We start from the raw sequence: 20567 nt of genomic DNA on the forward strand, positions 1-20567 counted from the left end.
AGGTTGACCGATGCTGTTGCGGTCTTGTTCAGCTGACCAGGGACAAAGTGCCATATTTATGGACTGTAAATGTATCTATCTATTTGTTCAACTATCAGTACTTTTGTAGCTTGTGACTGAATCTGTAGCACATGCTGTAACACTGAAAATGACTTTAGAAGCCACAGCCTGCCTTTTCTCACAAGGCAGTGCAGATGACGGTCCTGATGATCACATTTGCATCTGTTGAGGGGCTTCCCACTCACCCAGACTGAAAACAGATTTAGTGTTTATCTACATGTAGCTTGGTGTAGAACATTCCTTGCTTTATCTTGAAAAAATGACGCAGAGTCACATGCAGAAATCATTTATAGAAAGAGACACGATGCTCTTCCAATACTTGGCATCCCATGCGCGTGCAACTATACATATTATATGTGTATTAATGCCATGTTTTGCATGTTATATATATATATATATATATATCCAGATCATATATGTATGATCTGGGATGACAGTGATTCATATTTACAGTGTAAAGGTGTGGAGGTGATGGTGGCCTACAAGTTATCTGGGTGAAGAGAGTAAGAAGTAATATTCTTTCCTCAATCAGCACAACTACTGACATTTCCTTGTGCTGCGTCTATGTGAAGCAGGCTGGAGCCCGGAAACAATAGAGGCCAAACAAGAGTGTGCCCTTTATCTCCTCATTTATGGAATCTGGGAGGCCACAAAGAAAAATGAAGCCTTGTGGGACTGACCCAGTGTGTCCCTCCCTCAGTCTATTCTCACTAAGCTAATGAATAAAGAGCAAAGGTAAGTTACACCAGCTGAGACCACAGCAGTGTTATGAGGAATCCAGTCCAAAAGCTGTCAGTAGGGTTCACTAACTTCTCCATACGCACTACACAGATAGGCCATCGGCAGGCTGGGCTTGTCCCAACTTGGCTGGTAAACTCTGATGTTATCTGTCCCTGCCCAGCTCACGTTAGACAAAGTATTGCATGAGAATCATCCATCTCTCTACATGACCAGTACTTCAGTTACACAACCCACATAGTCCACAGCCTGCTGCTCTGCTGACAACTGATAGTCTCACATGGAATGTGAGACTTTGGAATGTGCTATACAAAAATATAGGAAGTACATTTCAAATAAGAAAATCTGCCCATCACCACCTTACTGACAACTTCTATTGAAATGGGCATCACTTAGTTCATGCATGACATACACAGTGTCACTACTACTATCCTCAAGTTTAAAATACATTTTGTTCAATATATATAGGTCTGCACAATTAACAACACATTCAGGTTCTGCATGGTCTCTGTCCAACCAATTAAGCTAAATTAAAGCTCCATTAACCCACTTATGGCCACCTGGGGGAGCCAAGACATATCTTCATCTTTAAAGTTGTTGCCGTTTTACACATCCAGAAGACATGGAGCAACATTAGCATCCATTTGAGATGGTGTTTGTGTCCACCTGATGAATGTAAATCCAATACGCACTCTTTTTCTTAGCTCTGCTTTGGTCTCCACCAACGTCTGACAAAAACATCTGAATACATCAAACAGGTGAGGGCAGAGTTTGTAGGCTGGAAAACCAAAACAATGAGCTAAAGGAGGCTAAAACAATCAGTGGAGCTGAGCAGAACTGCAGTCAGGAAATAATGCTATATTTTCATCACAATGAGAAACCCCTTTTATGTTACATACTGTATAGTCATTTGGCCTACAGTCAGTATAAGAATGTGTGAAGCTTTAAAGAAAAGTTATGGTTGCTGCGTTTTGTTTTTCTATTCCGTTTTCCTGGCCATCAGTTTCAACACTTTTGATAACATGAGAAGTAGTTGTTGATGTAAGTAGTCTTACACCATGTCGACACAGGAGGATTAGCGTTAGCAGCACATTAGCAGACCAGCAGCAGCAGCTTCAGTGCTCCATCTGTGTCTGTCACAGGACATGGATCACCCATGTTTTGGCAGTGCTCAGAGCCCAACACACAATCACTGTAGTTAGTTGTGTAAAATGGAAGATAATAGACTTCAAATGCAAATATGCTTCAGGTGCTATGCTACACGCGTTGCATGTAGAGCGAGTGAAATGCAAACCTCGGCTGAGCTGCTCATATGTAAAGACCTACATGTCAGCACTCATGGGGCAGATTGGCTGCATGCTGGGACATGTTTTCACTGATTATTTGAACATTTTCATGTTCTTCCTATCTTTTCCAATCTCTTTTGATATCGCATTCTTGTTCTCCATAATTCTGAGCTGCATTCATCTTTGCTGTAGTAGAGTGAAACACAGAATCATGACATTGAACCTAACATTACTTTTCTTTTTCAAACTTGTTTTTATGCAGTCAATCATAAGAGCTTCAGTCAGCATCTCCAGGCATTATTTTCCAACACTGGCTTTAACATTAACTTTATCACAGGAATTTTTCCCACTCCACTTATCTGAAGGGTGACCTGAAGTTTACAGCTCTTGAAACAACAAGACTGGAGGCTGCCGGCTGCATGGGAGAGGCAAAAAATGGCTAAACAGGTTCTGCCACGTCTTTCAGTACAGCCCAACCTGCCTTCACAAACACACCATTGTACAGCAGTAGATACAGGCAACAGTTCCTCACACAGTGAAGCTATGCTTTATATGCCTCGCTGGTCACAGCCTCCAAGGGACTGTTCCTCAGGGTCATTTAGTGACACAACAGAGAAAAAGCATTTTCTTTTTTCAATATAGGAGCAAGACCACACTGAAAGCCCTCACCAAACCCATAAAAACATACAGCACTTACAAAAAAATAAGACCGTTAGGAGAGTAGGAAATGATTATTCTTTGGCAACATTTGCCATCTAGTTCTGTTCGACCATTACACTCCATCACACCCTCATGAAAACCAGGTTAGTTGGTCATATTTTATACATTATACATTTATGTGGTAAATTCTATCTTAAAGATACAGTACATGGGTACAAGTACACATTGAAGACAGTGAAATAAAAGAGACATTTTCCAAGTTTGAACCCGTTATTTTTGTGTTCAGTTACCTCTGTTTATATGACAAATACATTGAGACTTTTTAAGTCAAATCCCTCTCTTCTCTCTTCCTAATATTTCTGCTGACTGTGCAAAGGATAAAGATGCTCAAAGTACCATTTCACTGTGGTTTTAAGTTCCATCTACAATGTATTCAAACAACATTTAAAGGTGCCCTGTGGAGTTTTCTTGTTCAATATATATATAAAAATATATAGTGTGTCTCATTGAGCTCTACCAAATGTGTAGAATAAATTTCCTTCATATCTTAAATCATCAGCATTACTGGCTAACAGTCTTCCTCTTCACCACCTCTGATGGTGTTTTAACTTGACATAACCTTTCCACTCATATCTGATTCATTCATCAGGTCTGTCTTTTTCAATACGGGGATAGATGGTAGGTAATTGAACTTGGATTTGTGGAAAACAAATAATTATTCAAAGCAGAGTATCTTCAAAATCCCTGAATGGCTAGGTCTTTAATCAGAGCCAAAGCAGTACCAATCAGAGGTTTCTATTGTTCTCCTCACTCTGTATGAGCATGATTGTTATCATAAATCAATCAAAGACTATTGGCTAATAGAGCTTTGTTTGATTTGGGCTCAACATTTCCATGATTCTCCTGTGCACTACTCTGACTGTAACTTCACTACAGTACCATCTTCACACCACACAGCATCTGCACTTGTCTGCTCACATACTGTAGGAACTTCTCACTTGTGCTGAGTGTATTTGACTGTGTTTTCCACATATGTGTTTGGATTAAAGAACTCCCACTTCACAAACTCTGTCCTCCTATTGGTTACTCTGTCTGTTTTTCTGCTAGAAGAATCTGAGGAATGAGACAGAGTTGCAAATGAGCCTGACATACATACACTCACACAAGCAGACACATGCAAACACACACGCACACACACGCACACACACAGAGTCGCGTTTCCATAACTTATGGGGACATTACGTAGACTTGCATTAATTTCCTGGAGACTTACCTTAATCATAACCATGACCACCACTTACTTAACCCTAACCTATAGCCTGACCTTTACCCTAAAATCCAACCTGAAGCTGAATGATTTATGTGATAGTATGATTGTGTTTTGTCCCCAAAAGGATGGCAAGTCCCCACAATGTGCCTGTGTAAATAGGTTTATGTCCCCACGACCTCAGTAACACGCGTCCACACAAACACATTTACAGTTAAAATCTCCTAATCCACCCTCTGCTTTTTTAATAATTTTAATAATAATAATTATAGCTTGAGTATGTGTGTCTTTTGGTTGCTATGTGCGTGTTTGTGTGTGTTTTTCATATTCACTGGCAGAGTATGATGTATGGGTTCTTATGCAACAATGAATTGGCTTTAGTTTGCAGGCGTATATCTGAGGTGGAGGGATCTTAAAGGTTGAATGTGGGTTTGAGAGAGTGATGTCTTGGGCTGCTCCCAAATGTGCATGTCTGTAGCTGTATGAAAGTGAATGTGAGGCAACTGTGGGGGTTATGTCTAAAAACATAAGAAATAATGTTTGAGAAATCAGAAGAAGTAAGCAGAGACAGGCTTGAGCCAGTTAACTGAATAATCTATCCATCTATGTCGGAGGAGGGGTCATTAGAGAAGTCAGTATGCAATTTCAGAGGTTTATGATATTAGATATGGGATTACTTCGACAGCACTTATGCTAAACATGTCACTAGCATTTTAATGTTGCAGCTCGTTCAGTTGAAGTAAATTAATAAAGGTTTATCTTATTATTACATGCAAAAACTTCATATTTATGGTACTCTCATGAAGTCAGTGGATTTATATTTCAACTTTCATTTTTTTTTCTTTTTTGCCTATATTTGTTTATATTTTGGCAAATTGGCACCATTAAAAGTATACTGAATTAGCTATTAGCAGTTGTTTGTAATGTAGCCATGAACATAGCTAATTATCACTGGATTACTTGGATATTGATGGAAACTTTAACCTGATCTTTTTTTTTAGGATTTCTAACTTTATTCATAGTGAACAGTGATAATGATATATCCGGGAAGTATAAGTCACTGAATCTAAAAATATAATGTGCGTCATGTCTGTGTTCAGACTCGGCTGCGTTATGACTCCAAGAAGAAGTGTAATGCTTGATGCAAACTGCAGCAGTCGGGCACCTTAACTGCCTCCAAGAGCTGTGTGTCACAGCAACTAATGCAGCTGCAACTGTGTTAACAGATTGGTCAAATCAGGGACCAAACTTCAATAACTAACGTTCTGCTGTCTGTCCCTATCACCTCACACAGTAAATGTTCTTCATGCCTCTCTCTCCATGTCTGAGTTTGAAAACCTATGATCTACAAAAATATGTTATAGGATGGTGACATTTGTGATTTGCAAAGTACGAAGAGACTATAGCTGATAAATAAATGTAGCGCAGTAAAAAGTAAAATACGTCCCTCAGAAACTGTCATGATCTGGGCTGTTTCCTGTTTTATTTTGAAGTTTTACATCATTTGTCATATAGTACTTTACTTCCTGTGTTGTCCCGCCCTTGTGATTGTCTCATTTGTTTCACCTGTGTCTGATTAGGTCTCCTCCCTGTCTATATAAGTGTGTTCCCCTTTGTCGTCATTCCCTCTGGTGCCATGTGTTCCTGTTAGTGTGAGTTTTTCCAGGAATTCAGTGATTTTGTACTCCTCCTTTCCTTTAACTTTGTTGTATTGAGACTCTATTGGTTTGGATTTTGCTGCCTCTTTGGATTTAGCTTTTGTTTACTAGACTTGTTTATTGTCTAATTTGTTGGAGTCATGCTCCTTTGTTGGAATCATTTGCCTAATTGGACTCTGGTTTTGCTCCTCGCCAGCCTCCTGGCTTTTAAGTCTATGTTTAGTCACTGTAGTTAATGCATTTCTTGTCTTTTCTTCTGTCTTTTGGTCTGCATTTGGGTTCAACCCTGTTAGTTCATGACCCAATGACAGAAATGTAGCGGAGTAGAAAGTGGCACAAAAGAGAAATGCTCTAGTACAAGTACCTCAAAATGGTACTTAAGTACAATACTTCAGTAAATGTACTGAGTTACTTTCCACCACTGCCTCTAGCCTATTACAGAGGTCAACTGAATAATATGGAATGCAAATGCATTAAGAACATTTTCCCAGATAGTAAAGGGGAAATAAGTAATCATGTCTAAATGTAAAGGTTTACAGAGGTAACTGGTGTTGCAGGGGTGATCATATTGCCCTTTTACTGCTCTGCAACTCTGTCAATAATGGATGATAAATCAAGTACAATCAGATTTTAAAGGTGACATTAACTATGATTTCTGGGATGCATGGTTGCATCGTGGACTTTGATAACAAAAATGGAATCAACTGCAAAACACGGAACATCACAAACTGTCAAAATGTGGATCCAAGTTGTAAAAATCTGGGTTTTTCCGACCATTCTAAGCATTAAGTGTCTGACACTGGAGCAGAGTGTAGTCCTCTTCCCACCAATATAACTGTGTGCTAAAGCTGCCAGTCTAATAACTGATTAAGTTAATCCTGACCAGTGTATTAAGCCATATTTGTGTTTGGATCACAATAAACACACAGATGGATTTAGGAGGTGTAGGTCATGTCATGGAAGTGGTTTGAGAATCCTTTTTTAAGTGCCATTGAAATCTACTGTGTGTGATGTAAATCCAAACTGACTACATCTGTGAGGGAGCTCCTCCTCCACCTCTGAAGCCTGTATTATTTGACACATTCTGTATGTGAGTGATGCTTTACCAGGTTATTCATGATAGTCCTGCTGACACAACCTGACTTTCACAAACTCATAATAACAGTGTAGTAGAGTATTTTTGAGCATCTTGAAAGAGATTTCCAGTCCTGAAAACAGAAAAAAGGAACTGGAAAAGCAATCCAAAGATAGAAGTCTGTAACTCACATCCTTTATCTCTCCTTCATTCTATTTCATTACATGTTTTACAGCACATGTCATTTATAACATTATGAACAACAATCAAGATAAGTAACTCATGTTACATGTTACCCAACATGTTGAACTTAACTTCATTTATCCACATGGCTGTCATTTAACTTGTTCTGTGTTTTTCTGATTGCAGACAATTTCATGTTTTGTCAAAGATGACTCTCAGGGAACATGTTAAGGTTTCAGACAATATTCCTGATTGTAACCTTGTATAATATTATTGCAGCGATAGGTAACGTCTGCTCTGTCCAAAGATGAAAACACACCTTACACTGAGCAGTGACAGCACAAAAAGGATTATATAAAGTCACAGCAGAAAGAAGACTCTCAGCAGTCTCACTAGTTCATCAGCTGAGCATCAGGCTGGTTACACTTCCCTTTTCTAGAGCAATACTGCAACTAGACGCAGCTTCTGTGCAGGTTTTGAGCTCCCCTTAATTCAAAAGCCAAATCCAACTACTGAATAAAGCTGCCCAACAGTTTACACTACAGGACACACCAGTGTCACATGGGCATTCCACACCATGCTACAACAAGAACATCAGCTCAGATCAATGTAAAATTAGTCAAGAAACCATAAATTGTGAGGACAAACACACAGGCCAGTGTGCAAAACGGATGTAAGTGCTTTTGACTGCTAGCACAGTAAATTAAAGCTGTCCTTGTTAAACCATTGCATGTTAGTGGTTCAAAGAAATAAAAGAACTTGACCTTTTTTCATTCACAAATGTAAAAATGTTAAAAAATACATCTTCAGATGCACTCAGACATATAATTGATTGCTGAGTGCATCTGAAGATGTATCTTGGAAACTTTAAAACGTAGGAGGTAGAGCAGGTCATCCACTAATCAGAAGTTCTATAGTCTGATCCCCAGCTCTCAGCCTGCATGTCAAAGTGTCTTCAGGCAAAATACCAAACCCCAAATTGCTTCAGAATGGATGAATGTGGCTTGTGTTGTAAAGCCCTTTGAGTGGTTGGTAGACTAGAAAAACCCTATATAAATGCAGTCCATTTACCATTTTAAGCGAGAAGTCAGTAAGTTCTTGAGGGGTTTGCAGTGAGAAACATTCAACAGTGAGCTGAGCTGAGGAAAAAAATTATTTATCAGGAATGAAGAGTTATAACTAATGAAAACTCTACCTGTGTGGAGAAACATGAGGTTGTTAAAAACAAGACGTCTGCAGTCACACTAGCTGCTGTGAGGCTGTACTTGGGCACAGCAGTGATTTAAGTCAAATGCTAACACTAGCATGCTAACACTCTTAGAATGACCATGAATGTCTCTACAAAATGTCATTTGGTGTTGAATGATTTTGGATATTCATTCAGTGGATGTTGAGACATTTCATTCAGAACCAAAATATAAGGAGAAATGGTGCAACTTCTAAATGAAAATCAAGTTTGGAAAAATTGTTTCCAGAGCCAGCAGGGTCCCACTCCGCTAGCCTGGGAAACTGAATCAAGTTCAGAGCATATTGAATCAAAGGGTGAATTGACACAAGCACGATTATCATTGTCATGAATCCCTCAATCATTCATTGATTGTGCCTGTTTCTTTCCCTGTTAATAACTCTTGTGTCATTTCAGACCCAGCCACACCCTCCTGCCCTCCCTTTACCCACTTATTCCTGCCTGATTCCCAAACATTCTTCACCAGGCCCTTAGCTGGTGAAGTTGGCCCTTTCGTTTGCCTACCCGATTTTGACCTGGGCTTGATTTGGATTGTTCCTGTGGGTTTCAGCACCATATTATAAATCATACATTTTGTCAAATCATAGTATTACATGCCTGTGTATCACACTGAACACTGCTTTCAGTCATAATGCTAAGATAAGTTAATTGTCCGCTCCATTTTACGCAAACAGACATAAGACTGGTATAGATCTAGTGTATAGATCTAGTGTATTTAGAAAAGTATTTTCAAAGCAATCATCAATCCAAGCCACTGTATATTAACTTGCTCATCAGTATTTCTATGAACCTTGCTTCAAAGGACACCGTCTTTATTGCAGCACCATGAAAGCTGCACGTCCTCCAGCATGTTCCTGTGTGTGGTCTGACAGGTTAAATGGTGGCTTGGAGGCCCTAGCAGTGCATACAAGAAAATATGTCGTCAAATGCAAGATATGAATCAACAGGCAAACATAAGAAGTCCATTTCACTTTTATACTGGCAATGTAGACACTGCCCAAAGTGTAGGTCAAATCAGTGAACCCGTTAGTGCCTTGGAAGAAAGTGCACTGCGTTTCTCTCAGTACCTGCCTCAGCAAACAAAAACAAAGAAGACTCCTGTGAACAATCAGTCACAGCTGTTTGTCTATTGTGTAACAGTGCCTGATTGTCCGGGGCAACACCCGTGTTCTATTGAATTAAGTATGGAAGAGGAATTTGTTCAAGTGTTCCTGCTCTCAGTGTACCTCTGACCTTGCTGTTATTTAGGATATTATTAGGACATTTTAGCTCCATGCTTTATTTGACTCCAAGACATTTAATCTCTTTGTTCAATTCTTAATTCAACATGGCATCATACCACCAAAAAAAAGACTACCAATAGGGCCACATTTGGATGATTATGTTGAGTGTATACTGCACCTAAAAGGCTCCTCACCTGTAGCTTCTTCCTATGTCTTATCATCTTAAAGCAGAGTGAACTTCCCATCAGTAATAACACACTAACTCTGCCACTGACAGGACATGTCATGGAAGCTTATAGGGAACTGTCAGCCCTAAACACATGGCCTTAACAGTAACTGAGTTATTTGCATGCAGGCAAATGCCCTGACACAGAGCCATATCTGCTTATTGCTTGCATTGAACTACAGGTTTTAGTGACTACTTTACAAGGTTTGGCTCTGCTTGACTTGGCTGAACTTCTGATCCTCATGCAGGAACCTCCTGACTGCATGAGGATCAACAGTTCAGCCATGCATGACTGTCTTGCATGAACTGCACATTTGAGATCTCCCCAGAGTAGCCCAATGATATTGAGGTCAGGAGACTGAGATAGCCACTCCAGAACCTTCACTTTATTCTGCTGTAGCCAATGACAGGTCGACTTGGCCTTGTGTTTTGGATCGTTGTCATGTTGGAACGTTCATCCCATGCGCAGCTTCTGGGCCCATGTGTGCAAATTTTCCTCCAGTATTTTCTGATAACATGCTGCATTCATCTTACCATCCCCAAAACATCAGCGATCCACCCCTGCGTTTCACAGTAGGAATGGTGTATCATAGTCCTTGTTGACTCCTCTCCAAATGTAACGTTTATGGTTGTGTCCAAAAAGTTCAATTTTGGTCTCATCACTCCAAATGACTTTTGTTTCAGAAGTTTTGAGGCTTGTCTCTGTGCTGTTTGGCATATTGTAAGCGGGATGCTTTGTGGCATTTGCGTCATAGTAGCTTTCTTCTGGCGACTCTACCATGCAGCCCATTTTTGTGCCTCCTTATTGTGCATCTTGAAACAGCCACACCACTTTTTTTCAGAGAGTCCTGTATTTCAGCTGAAGTTATTTGTGGGTTTTTCTTTGCATCCCGAAGATTTTTCCTGGCAGCTGTGGCTGAAATTTTTGTTGGTCTACCTGACCGTGGTTTGGTTTCAACAGAATCCCTCATTTTCCACTTCTTAATTAGAGTTTGAACACTGCTGATTGGCATTCTCAATTCCTTGGATATCTTTTTATATCCCTTTCCTGTTTTATGCAGTTCAATTACCTTTTTCCACAGATCCTTTGACAATTCTTTTGCTTTCCCCATGACTCAGAATCCAGAAACATCAGTGTAGCACTGGATGAAAGATGCAAGGGTCTGTGAGGAGCCCAGAAACTCTCTGACCTTTTATACACACATACTGATTACAAGCAAAGAGGTCACAGGTGAGGATGGTTACCTTTAGCAGCCAATCAAACCTGTATGTGTCAACTTGTGTGCATGTTATCAAGCCAAATTAACCAGGGTATGTGAACTATTGATCAGGGTCATTTGGGTAGTTTCTGCTGTCATTATGATTTAAAAAGAGTAAAGATAGTTGTTTGACAATAAATGGCTTCACCCAACCACTAACCATGACAGAAAAAAAAAAAGTTTTTCTCTTATCATTCATATTCTCTGAAAAATGGCACAGCTGTACTTGCCAGGAAAATTACAGACTACAGGAGTTTTGGGACGATTTGTCCCCTATTCACTACAATTTTTATTGTTACTCTGAGTCCTCACTGCACTGATTGTGTGCTGCTGGTGTAATCCTGATATGGTGCACGCAGCACAGGACATGAAAATGGCGAACGCAGCACAGGAAGCAGAACTGTTGCATTGAAAGACTCTATGATACTTTGGCTCCTCTTTTTGTAAGATTTTGGTAAAGTTTTTATCTCTTAAAGTACATTTTAGTCTTTTTTCATCAACAAAAGTGCATGTTGATACAGTCACAGTGTTTAATGACATGGGTGCCGTCTCATCATCCTCTCAGTCAGAGAAAAAAGGTTGCTGACAAACAAGTCAAAGTTTATATGAATGAAATTAAGCCTAGTTAGCGAGCATACTAGTGTTGCGAGATATTGACATCTCACTTGCACTTTTGGCTGAAGATAGACAACCAGTGTTGACGGTGTCGCCTCAACCATCTTCTGATCTGCCTTTGTGTTTTCTCCCTGAAGTGCATTAGCTCCTGTGGCATGCCAGTCTCCACTTTGTTTAGATCACGTGAGATGATACATTGCTGGATTTATTTCTCTGTGAACAACAGTCAGGCTTTGTGAAGTCTTGCCATCACAGTAAAGTTGTCAGGATTAGTACCGCTGATCTTTACAAGAAGACCTTTACAGGACCTGTGCTCACTGACCATATCTGGCCATCCACACTACAGCCATGTCTCTCCATGAAGCCACAAACATTTCTATTTCTGTTTTACACCAAATAAAAAAATGCCATGAGTTCATTTGCTTTAGAGGTGTTGGTATGTGTATTTTTTAGTGTTTCTCCTAGTTCAAGGATTAATGCTTAACTAGGCTAACCACATCTTTACTCCCACAGCTCACAGACTGATACTGATCTGTTCACTTCAGGTTAGGAAAGAAAGCAAATAAGTGTATTTCCTTAGATGTTGAGCTACTCTTCAAGTGTCTCCAAGTTATCATTGAGTAGTGATTTGTATACTTAGCTATGCATCTAGAAAGTTTGAAGTCTCTGCAAGACAATTTCTTAGCTGTAAATAAACCAATAAAAACTAGAGGAGGACAAAAACATTTTAAACATTCTGAAACATCATGGTTTGCTCTGTGGGTTAAAGCATGCACAAACTTTGGCGTAGTCTTTAAAGGATTGTCTGTTTGTCTTCGAACCTGCGGACCTGTCATGGCACTGCCCCACACCTTACTCATATTAAGCCACAAATGTAATTAAAGTCTTACTCAAATCATGCCAGTGAGCTGTATGTACCAATAGCTTATAGCTTATAGAATAACTTATTGCATTTGCTGAAAGGGGGACATACAATTTAGAAATTGTCCAAGACAGCATTTCACTAATACAACTCACAAAACTCCACTACTCATGCACAGGTTTTGGACTGGAGGGCAGAGATGAAATGAAATTATTAAATGTAAACGCAAAGTCAAGATCATATCGTTTGTCATCCAGATAACTTATCTGCAGACAGGTCCAATTGTAATACCAGGGGTAAATGGGGTGTAAGAGATGTTTGATCGTTGGTATCCTAGTAGGCAAGCAGCTGATTTTTGCTCCCTCAACAATTTGCCCAGGAGCCCTTGAGCAAACCCCATCACCTCAACACACTCCCACAGAGAGGCTCAAAGGCCAGCAGGGGAGGGCTGCGTACATGCTGGCAGCTCCCAGTGTGACTGTGTGCCAGGGTGGAGCTGAGAAATATCATGAAGGCAACTTCCCAGCAGATATGAGGGTGAAATAACACACAGTGTGCACAAGTCTGACGTGCAAGACATGCAGGTTTATACCAGTTTCTCTCCCTTATCAGAGGTAGACTACTACCAGTAAAAAGACGTCAGGTATCCATTCCTCTCTGGAGCACAAGGTGTCTACATAATCTATTCCTGCTCTGTTTGTTGAAAATAGAAACGGCTGAAATAGAAAAGAATAACGTATAACATCTTTGGAGGCAAACTAAGACAAAGCACCAGCGTTGGTTTCATAACAGAGGTTTTACGGGTTAAATGAGGAAGTGGCAGGTTGCTCTAAATACCTGGATGACAAGATGACAAAGTCCCCGCCATCAATCAGCCGGATCTTGCAGAAAAGCACTCCATTGACGAACGGGACTGCTGTGAGCTCCTCCAACGTAAAATACACTTGAAACTTGAACTTCTTCTTTTTCATCAAAAAAGCCATGGTCCCCAGCTGCTGCAGTGCGCTCATGGTACGATGAGCAATGAATGAATTCAATGAGTACACCGTGTTTGGCTTTAAAGTGGGGGCTGAAAATCCGTCTTTGGTTCAACGTCCGTCATTCCTGAAGATTTGGTTAGACCTGGAATTGAAAAAACATACACTTGTTGAAGTTCTCCAACATGATAAAGTCATTTCGTTTGAACTGCGTGTAAAGGTTTGTGCAGCGATGACAGCTGTGTAAATCCTGTGCCGTGTGTGTGTGTGTTTGGTACCGCACACTGCAGCTCTAACAACATCTCCTACATACTATCAAAGCTTTTTAATGGTTTTACACACGACTCCTAAAAATCCGTAAAGCTGCTCGTCTTTTCTCTAACATTAACTGCACTCTCCTACTGCAGACAGCTGCCACGCAAACACAGACTCCACTCGACGACTCTCTAGAACTCGAACCTTTCCGGTAAACTTCCAGCAAACCTCACCGTTCCGTCGGTCTGACGCTCCTCATATTCGCTAAAACAGTACAGCTGTGTGCCGCTGCAGAGAACTGGACTGTGGCTTCTTAGCAGTCTTCTCAGTTTCAGTACATCCTCACTAACTTGTCCCTCTCCCGTAGAGAGTTCAACAGTCAGTCAGAGCGGCTCCGTGAACGCCTCAGACCTCACGGGGCCAGGGACCGTCCACAAAGTCTGAGCAGAGGGCTGGAAGGAAGGGCCCTATGGAAAACTCATATACGCGTTTCTGAGCATGTCCTGTAAGTAATGTATGTAGGCCTACATGCTGGAGCCACATACATTATATGATATATATATATACTGTAATGCCATACAGTATATGCCCATACTCAAAACTGGAATAACTTCACAAATGAATATAATACCATATGGCATGTATTTAAAAAAATGTTTACATGTGTTATTTGTATATAGTCTGCATTTATTTTAATCAATTATGCTTCCAAATATGGATTGTACGAAGTGCAATGCAATGTGACATACATTCACATTATTATATCGGTAACTATTCAAAATTTGGAACTTGTCAAATATGTACAAATATACTAAATCAAATAAATGACAGTCATACCAAAGTACAAATATTAAAGAAGTATAAAATCATTTATCGTTTTTATATATTTGGCATATAATCAACTGCAATTCGTTCCTTCCTTAGAGGTGACTTACATCAGCTGTAGATATGTCCAGAATGAATATAGATTAGATTCAACCTCATTGTCATCGTCAGAGTGCAACACAGAGACAACAAAATGCAGGTTAGCATCTAACCAGAAGTGCCGTCAACTATTCAAAAAAATATTTTAAAAAATATAAAAATATAAATACATGTAAAAAAAAAAAAAAAAAAAAAAAAAAAGTATAGGACTCTGTGTTGCATATAGTAGTGTCATATGTCACAATTCAAAATTGTAACTTTGTTATATTTGGACATATATGTTGAAATGTACCATTCAGGCATTAAACGCTGCTGAGTGTTCTGTCTTCTCTGAGTGGCCTCCTTTGACTTTGATGTTAAGTAAAGATTACATGGTATCAGAAGTGGAGTGGGTAACCAGAGCAGATCAACATGTCGCCAGCCCAGGCAAATGGCCGGGCTGGCCGGAGTGGAAGCAAAGTGCTTCAGAACAGCCACCCAGCTAGACAGAGAGACAGGCAGGGAAGTCCAGATCTGTTCACTCCTTTATGCCATGGGCAACAAAGCTCAAAGGATAGTCAGTCTCCTAGTTTGTAGAGGAGGAACATAAGAAATTTTGATGAAATTTGATGACTACTTCATTCCAAGACTGATCCTAACATATGAAAGGACATGCTTTCATCAAAGAAGCCAGCTACCCGGTGAGAAAGCAGGAGCATCGACAGGGGCTCGGTACAAGTTAGTGGAGAAATGTGAGTTTGATGACAAAAGGCATGAACATATCTGCAATCACCTCGTAATATGCATCAGAGTTAAGGAGGTCTTTCAGAAGGTCCAGCTCACTGCAGACTTGACATGAGCACTACTTATCCAGCAAGTGTGCCAGGCCAAAAGGGTAGCTAAACAAATTAGCCTCCAGTCAAACTCACTGGGGCTGCATATGGCTAACATTAACATCAGGATATGGCAAAGGGGCAACACAGGATAGGAAACACAGCACAAGAAGCAAAGACTCCAGAACTGTGGTAGGTGTGGCACCCAACACTATAATAAAAAGAAATGCCCTGCTTTGAAGAGTGCATGTAAAGATGACAATAAGCAAAGACACTGGGCATGAACTCTGTGCTGCTCCAAAAAACTGGACAAACTCGCCAAGAGTATGGGACAAGTCACCGAGGCAGCAAACCCTGTTAAATGGACTGTTACTCTTGACAACGGCAAGGAATACCTAACCTTTGATATAGATACAGGAGCAGATATGACTGTCGTGAGAAAAGACAGGCTGGAACTGCTTCTCTTTGGTGAGGTGTTTGATGTCAGATCGTAGTGATGATGATGATGCTACAGGATTAGATCAGTCAGTCCCGAGTGGAACTGAGTCTTTGCAAGAGTCGGTTTTGAAAAGAGCTGCTCAGAGTAGTAGGTTGTTGCTTTGTAGCTCAATGATATCATGTTGTTGGTTGTCAGGCACATCAGCTGGTTTCACATTAAACAGCATAGCAAATACGTTCAGCCCCTTTTAGTTACTTTTCATGTCCTGAAACCTCTCGCCAAATGCCTGAAGGAGTTTTTCACACTCAGCAGCATATTCAGCTGTTCTTACAGAGTAGGAAAATGCACAGTGTTTTCTTTTTCAAGTTGCACTTGCTACAGCCTTAATGTCAACAGTTGCCTATTAAAGCAGTTAGAACTAATTGCTTTTCTATATTGCCATATCAAATAGTCTAGCATGCATAAGGGCTGGAGACTGGCCCAGAAGACAAAGGTTCCCCACCTCTGCCTATGGAGATGCAAAGAATATGCATTTCCCATGTTCAAACAGCAGCAGATTCACCTAATGAATCACATATTTGATGAGAGTGAGGACCCAGAGGAAGTGGCTGGTATACAAAATGTTCTACAGCCTCAAAACGTATCTGAGCTCTCTACTTTCCACCCTTGCTCACTGTGGTGTCACCTGACACTAGCAGTTACAGGCATTGTGGGGTTCTGCTGCAGCTGCATGGTGAGGACTGGAATGACTCAGAGACACAAAGACCAGGTACACTCAAATAGAGAAAGAATGCTTAGTTGAACATAACAGCCTTAAACTGATCACTGACCACAAGCCCCTGGACCCTTAATAAACAGTAAAGACCTTGACAATGTCCCGATGAGGTGCAAGAGCCTGCTGATGTTCGTTTGGGCACTTCAAAGCAGAGACCGTGTACACATCAGGAAAGTCATTAGGAGTAGCATTCTCCATTGCTCCACTGCAAAGTTTTGGGAATGAGATGTTCTTTGACAACATGGCTGTCCTGACCAGTCCTGAGATATGTCCCAGCTAAACCAAAGAGAATGCAAGAGATCATGGACCACACAGCAACAGACCCCCAGCTCCAGGTAGTGAGGTGGTTTATCCAGTCAGGTTGGCCATCTCATGAAAGCTGGCATTGATGATATACGGAAATCAGAAATCTACCATTGCTGAACCCATCAAGATAGTGTTTCATTGAACTGGACAATGAGAAACAATGGACAATGGCAGTGATTGTCCAAGGAGCCACCTCCACTGCTAGATCTTATGGGGTGGACATGACTCAAGGAGCTATTGAGAAAATCATCTAGGAGGATGTATACAACTGACTGAAAAAATCAAAAAATCTGTCATTAATCAGTTTGCGATCAGTTATCAATTGTCCAGTGGCAGAGGAAATTTTGTGTATTGTTCTGTCAGCCCGTATGCCTTTTAGCTGTGAAGCAAGTAATTTGTCAGGCTTATCTCCTAGCTCGAAATGCTTTTGCTTAAGTTTGCAGATATAATTTCCAACCCGTTCTCCAAAGTTTAGGAGTTTTTTTGAGTTTAGGAGATTGCGTTTGTTGTTTGTTCCCATAGTTACTTTTGCATTGTTTGTTTGTTTTCTTTTTTGCTCTTGTACTTAAACCGTTTGTGTTTCAACGGCTCCCTTCATTTCCATGCTCATTGTCTGCCTCTTGGGTCTTACTATTAATTTAGTGATTAGTAAATCATCAGCTGGGCTGATATTTGCCACATGTTTTGTGTTAAAAAATGTGTCTGACTTTGACAAACCATAAGTTTTAGTTAGTTAGCATGCTAACACACTAAAATGAGAAAATCAGCCTGGTAAACATATTAAATGTTTGCTTTCATACTCAATAAATCAAATGCCACTTGAAGGGCTCCTCAGTAACCATTTACCAAATATCAGGTTGGCTAAACCTGTTATTTACAGGGATGTTTCCTTGGACGCAACATGTGTTGTCAGTCACAAATATAAAACATGTTTTCAAAATTGTTGAAGAGAACAAGTGGCAGTGACTGGATCTGAAGACTAAAATCACTACAAATCACACACTGTGTGATTTTGAACACCATCTGACCCAAACTGGAACCGACCTGGTCCACCTTGGTCCGATCAGTCATCAGGCCCGAGTCATATTTGTAATCGGCTCAGCAGTCATAATGTGTCCCCTCACCATGAGAGACATGGTCTTACATTTTACAGCCAGTTCTTAAAAGACTGACTATGCAACGACTAAAAAGTGCAAAATACAACCATAGATGTAGGAATTATATTTTTTCTTTATTTTATATATTTTATTTCTGTACTGATGTTTCTGAAGCCTTCTTTTCTGATTTGAAGTCCTCTACTTCTTCCAATTCTTGATTCCCAAAAATTGGCGTGTGCGTCTCCACATAGAAGTAGTGTGTGTTGTCTCTGGGAGCTTCTCATTAGTAGATTCTGCTTCCTCCGTGGACTCAAGGGCAACTTGAGCCTCTTTCAGGGGTGTGATGACAGGTGTATTCGCAGGAGGGAATAGGAGGAACCCTTGCACCTTCCATGGCTCATCCTCACACATTTCTTCACGCCTGGCCTTCTTTCGGGGAGGTCGACCATCCTCTCTCTCAGCCTCAAGCTCAGTGGAAAGCTGAAGGTTGAGTGAGATCTGATCGTTGAGCTGAGTTTTCAGCTCCTCTACTTCTCTCCCAACATTTTGCTGCAAGGTATTCATCTCCTCCGCCATCTTTTGACGAAGGGTGTCCTGCTCAGCCCTCAAGGTGTTGATCACGCGCCAGCCTTCTGACACCGTGACCGCGTGAGACTTTATTTCCTTGTCAAGCTCACGCTGAAGTGTGTCAGCCTGCTGTCCTGCAGTGATCAGATCAGTCTCATATTTTTGGCTGATCTCCTGGTAGGACATTTTGGTCCTTTCCAGTTCTTCTTGGAGAAGCTTGTTATTCACTCTCTCCTGTTGGAGAGCGGTTGTCAACTTCTCCTGGCTGAGGGTACATACCTCTTGCAGCTCCTTACTATGTTTTTGAAGGCGTGTCTTGTGCTGGAGTTCCTTCTCGAGCTCATGCTGAATGGTGCCGACCTGCTGTCTCGCAGTCATGACATCAGCTTCATACCTTTGGCTGACCTCACGGTGTGAAACAGTGATCTTCTCCAGTTCTCCTTGGAGAAGCTTGTTCTTCTCCCTTTCCTGCAGGAGCTCTGTCGTGAACTTCTGCTGGATCGTCACATATGCCTCCTGGAGGTCTTGGTAATATTTCAGAAGGTTGTTCTTTTGCTCGACTTGCTTACTGAGCTCACACTGAAGGGTCTCAACCTGCTGTCTGACACTGATGACGTCAGTGTCACAAGGTGGGCTGACCTCTTGGTGTGAAACCATTCTATCCAGTTCTTCTTGGAGAGTCTTGTTTTTCTCCTTCTCCGCCTGAAGATCAGCAGTGAACTTTTCCTTGCTGATGATCTGAGCCACCTGCAGCTCCTCGTAATCGACTTGAAGATCTCTCTTCTTCTTTCTCTTGGCGGTGTTTCTCACCTGAGTGGCAATCTTAGCAGTGTTGAGAGTTTCTGGATTGCTGTATTTTACCAGCCTCTCCAGTTCCCTCTTTGTTTCTTTCCCCCTGTTGATGTACATTTCTTTCAGGGTTTTCTGTCTTCGCCACTGGTTTTTGGTCCTATCCAGCTGTTTGGTAAGAACGACTCTTGCACTCTGCTCGCTGAAAGACTTGGCCACCTCTGTGGCCAACTGTTCATTGAGTTCATGAACATCTTGGTGCAGATTGTGGCACTCCTTTAAGATGTCCTTCGGAGACTCGTGTGCGACAGGCACTCTTTCGATACCGTTAGCTGTCCTGATGAACTTTTTTGTCTTTGGTTCTGCGCCCAGCTGTTCATTGAGTTTGCGACCATCTTTAAGACAATCTTGACGCTTCTTCAGGATGTTCTTCCGAGACCTGCCGGTCATGGGCACTCTCCTGGTACCTCTTGTTGTTTTAGTGAAGCTCATTTTCTTTGGCTGGTAGAATCAGTCCCAAAAAAAAATGCTATTGTGTGCAGCTGCAGTTTTCCGTTGATGAACAAATCTCGTCTGTGTCAGTGGTTTACCTCAGATTTTTTCTCTCCTTTCTATCACAATGTTGCTGCTGCCTTATACATAGGCCTGATGATGTCACAAGGTTCCATTTTATTTGGCTTTGGTCTTGGCTTTGATCAGTTTTTTTTTTTATGTTTACATTCAAAATTGAAATCTTTTCTTCAAAAGTAAACGAAAGGACTGCCCCACTGACAACATTCTAAACAGGTTTTAGAACCCATTTTTCATCTCAGACTGATTGATTAGCAGCATTCATGGTAACGCATTACAAAAGTGGCCTGTTACAGTCATGGATTACCTTTCCCCGGTAACAAAGTCATTTAACATGCTGCTAACAAGAACCCAAACACTTTGTTCAATACAGCTGGAGTCAAGAAACATACCAGCCAACTCACTCACAGCTCAAACTATAAACCAGTGCAAAAATGACAATTACCAACATAAACCACCATTTTCTGAAGACACGCATTACAAACATGACTGTACAAACACTAATGTTACAAACTAACACTTACATTTTGGAATATATCTGGAAAATCGCTGTACCTCCAGCTTTCAGCAAACCTCGTGCAAAAGAGGTAACAATGAAGAAATGAATACAATAAATTCAGCAATGACAATAAATGACTGAATGAGGACCAGTGGATACCAGGTAAAGCAGTGAACAATGGTGATGTGCTGAGAAATAC

At 40.9% G+C, this 20567-nt stretch overlaps 1 protein-coding gene across 1 annotated transcript in view; it reads right to left on the reverse strand.

The window, feature by feature from the left end:
* Positions 1 to 14004, reverse strand: part of eeig1b (estrogen-induced osteoclastogenesis regulator 1b) — a 32099-nt gene extending 18095 nt beyond the window's left edge. The window contains exons 1-2 of the mRNA XM_076758942.1: positions 13824 to 14004; positions 13196 to 13480 (exon numbers count right to left, since the gene is read on the reverse strand). Coding sequence (XP_076615057.1) covers positions 13196 to 13368 — 173 coding nt within the window. The 5' untranslated portion in view covers positions 13369 to 13480; positions 13824 to 14004. The remainder of the gene's footprint in view (positions 1 to 13195; positions 13481 to 13823) is intronic.
* Between the last annotated feature and the right edge of the window lie 6563 nt (positions 14005 to 20567).

The sequence above is a fragment of the Chaetodon auriga genome, chromosome 19, assembly GCF_051107435.1.
Source record: "Chaetodon auriga isolate fChaAug3 chromosome 19, fChaAug3.hap1, whole genome shotgun sequence".
NCBI lineage: Eukaryota > Metazoa > Chordata > Actinopteri > Chaetodontiformes > Chaetodontidae > Chaetodon > Chaetodon auriga.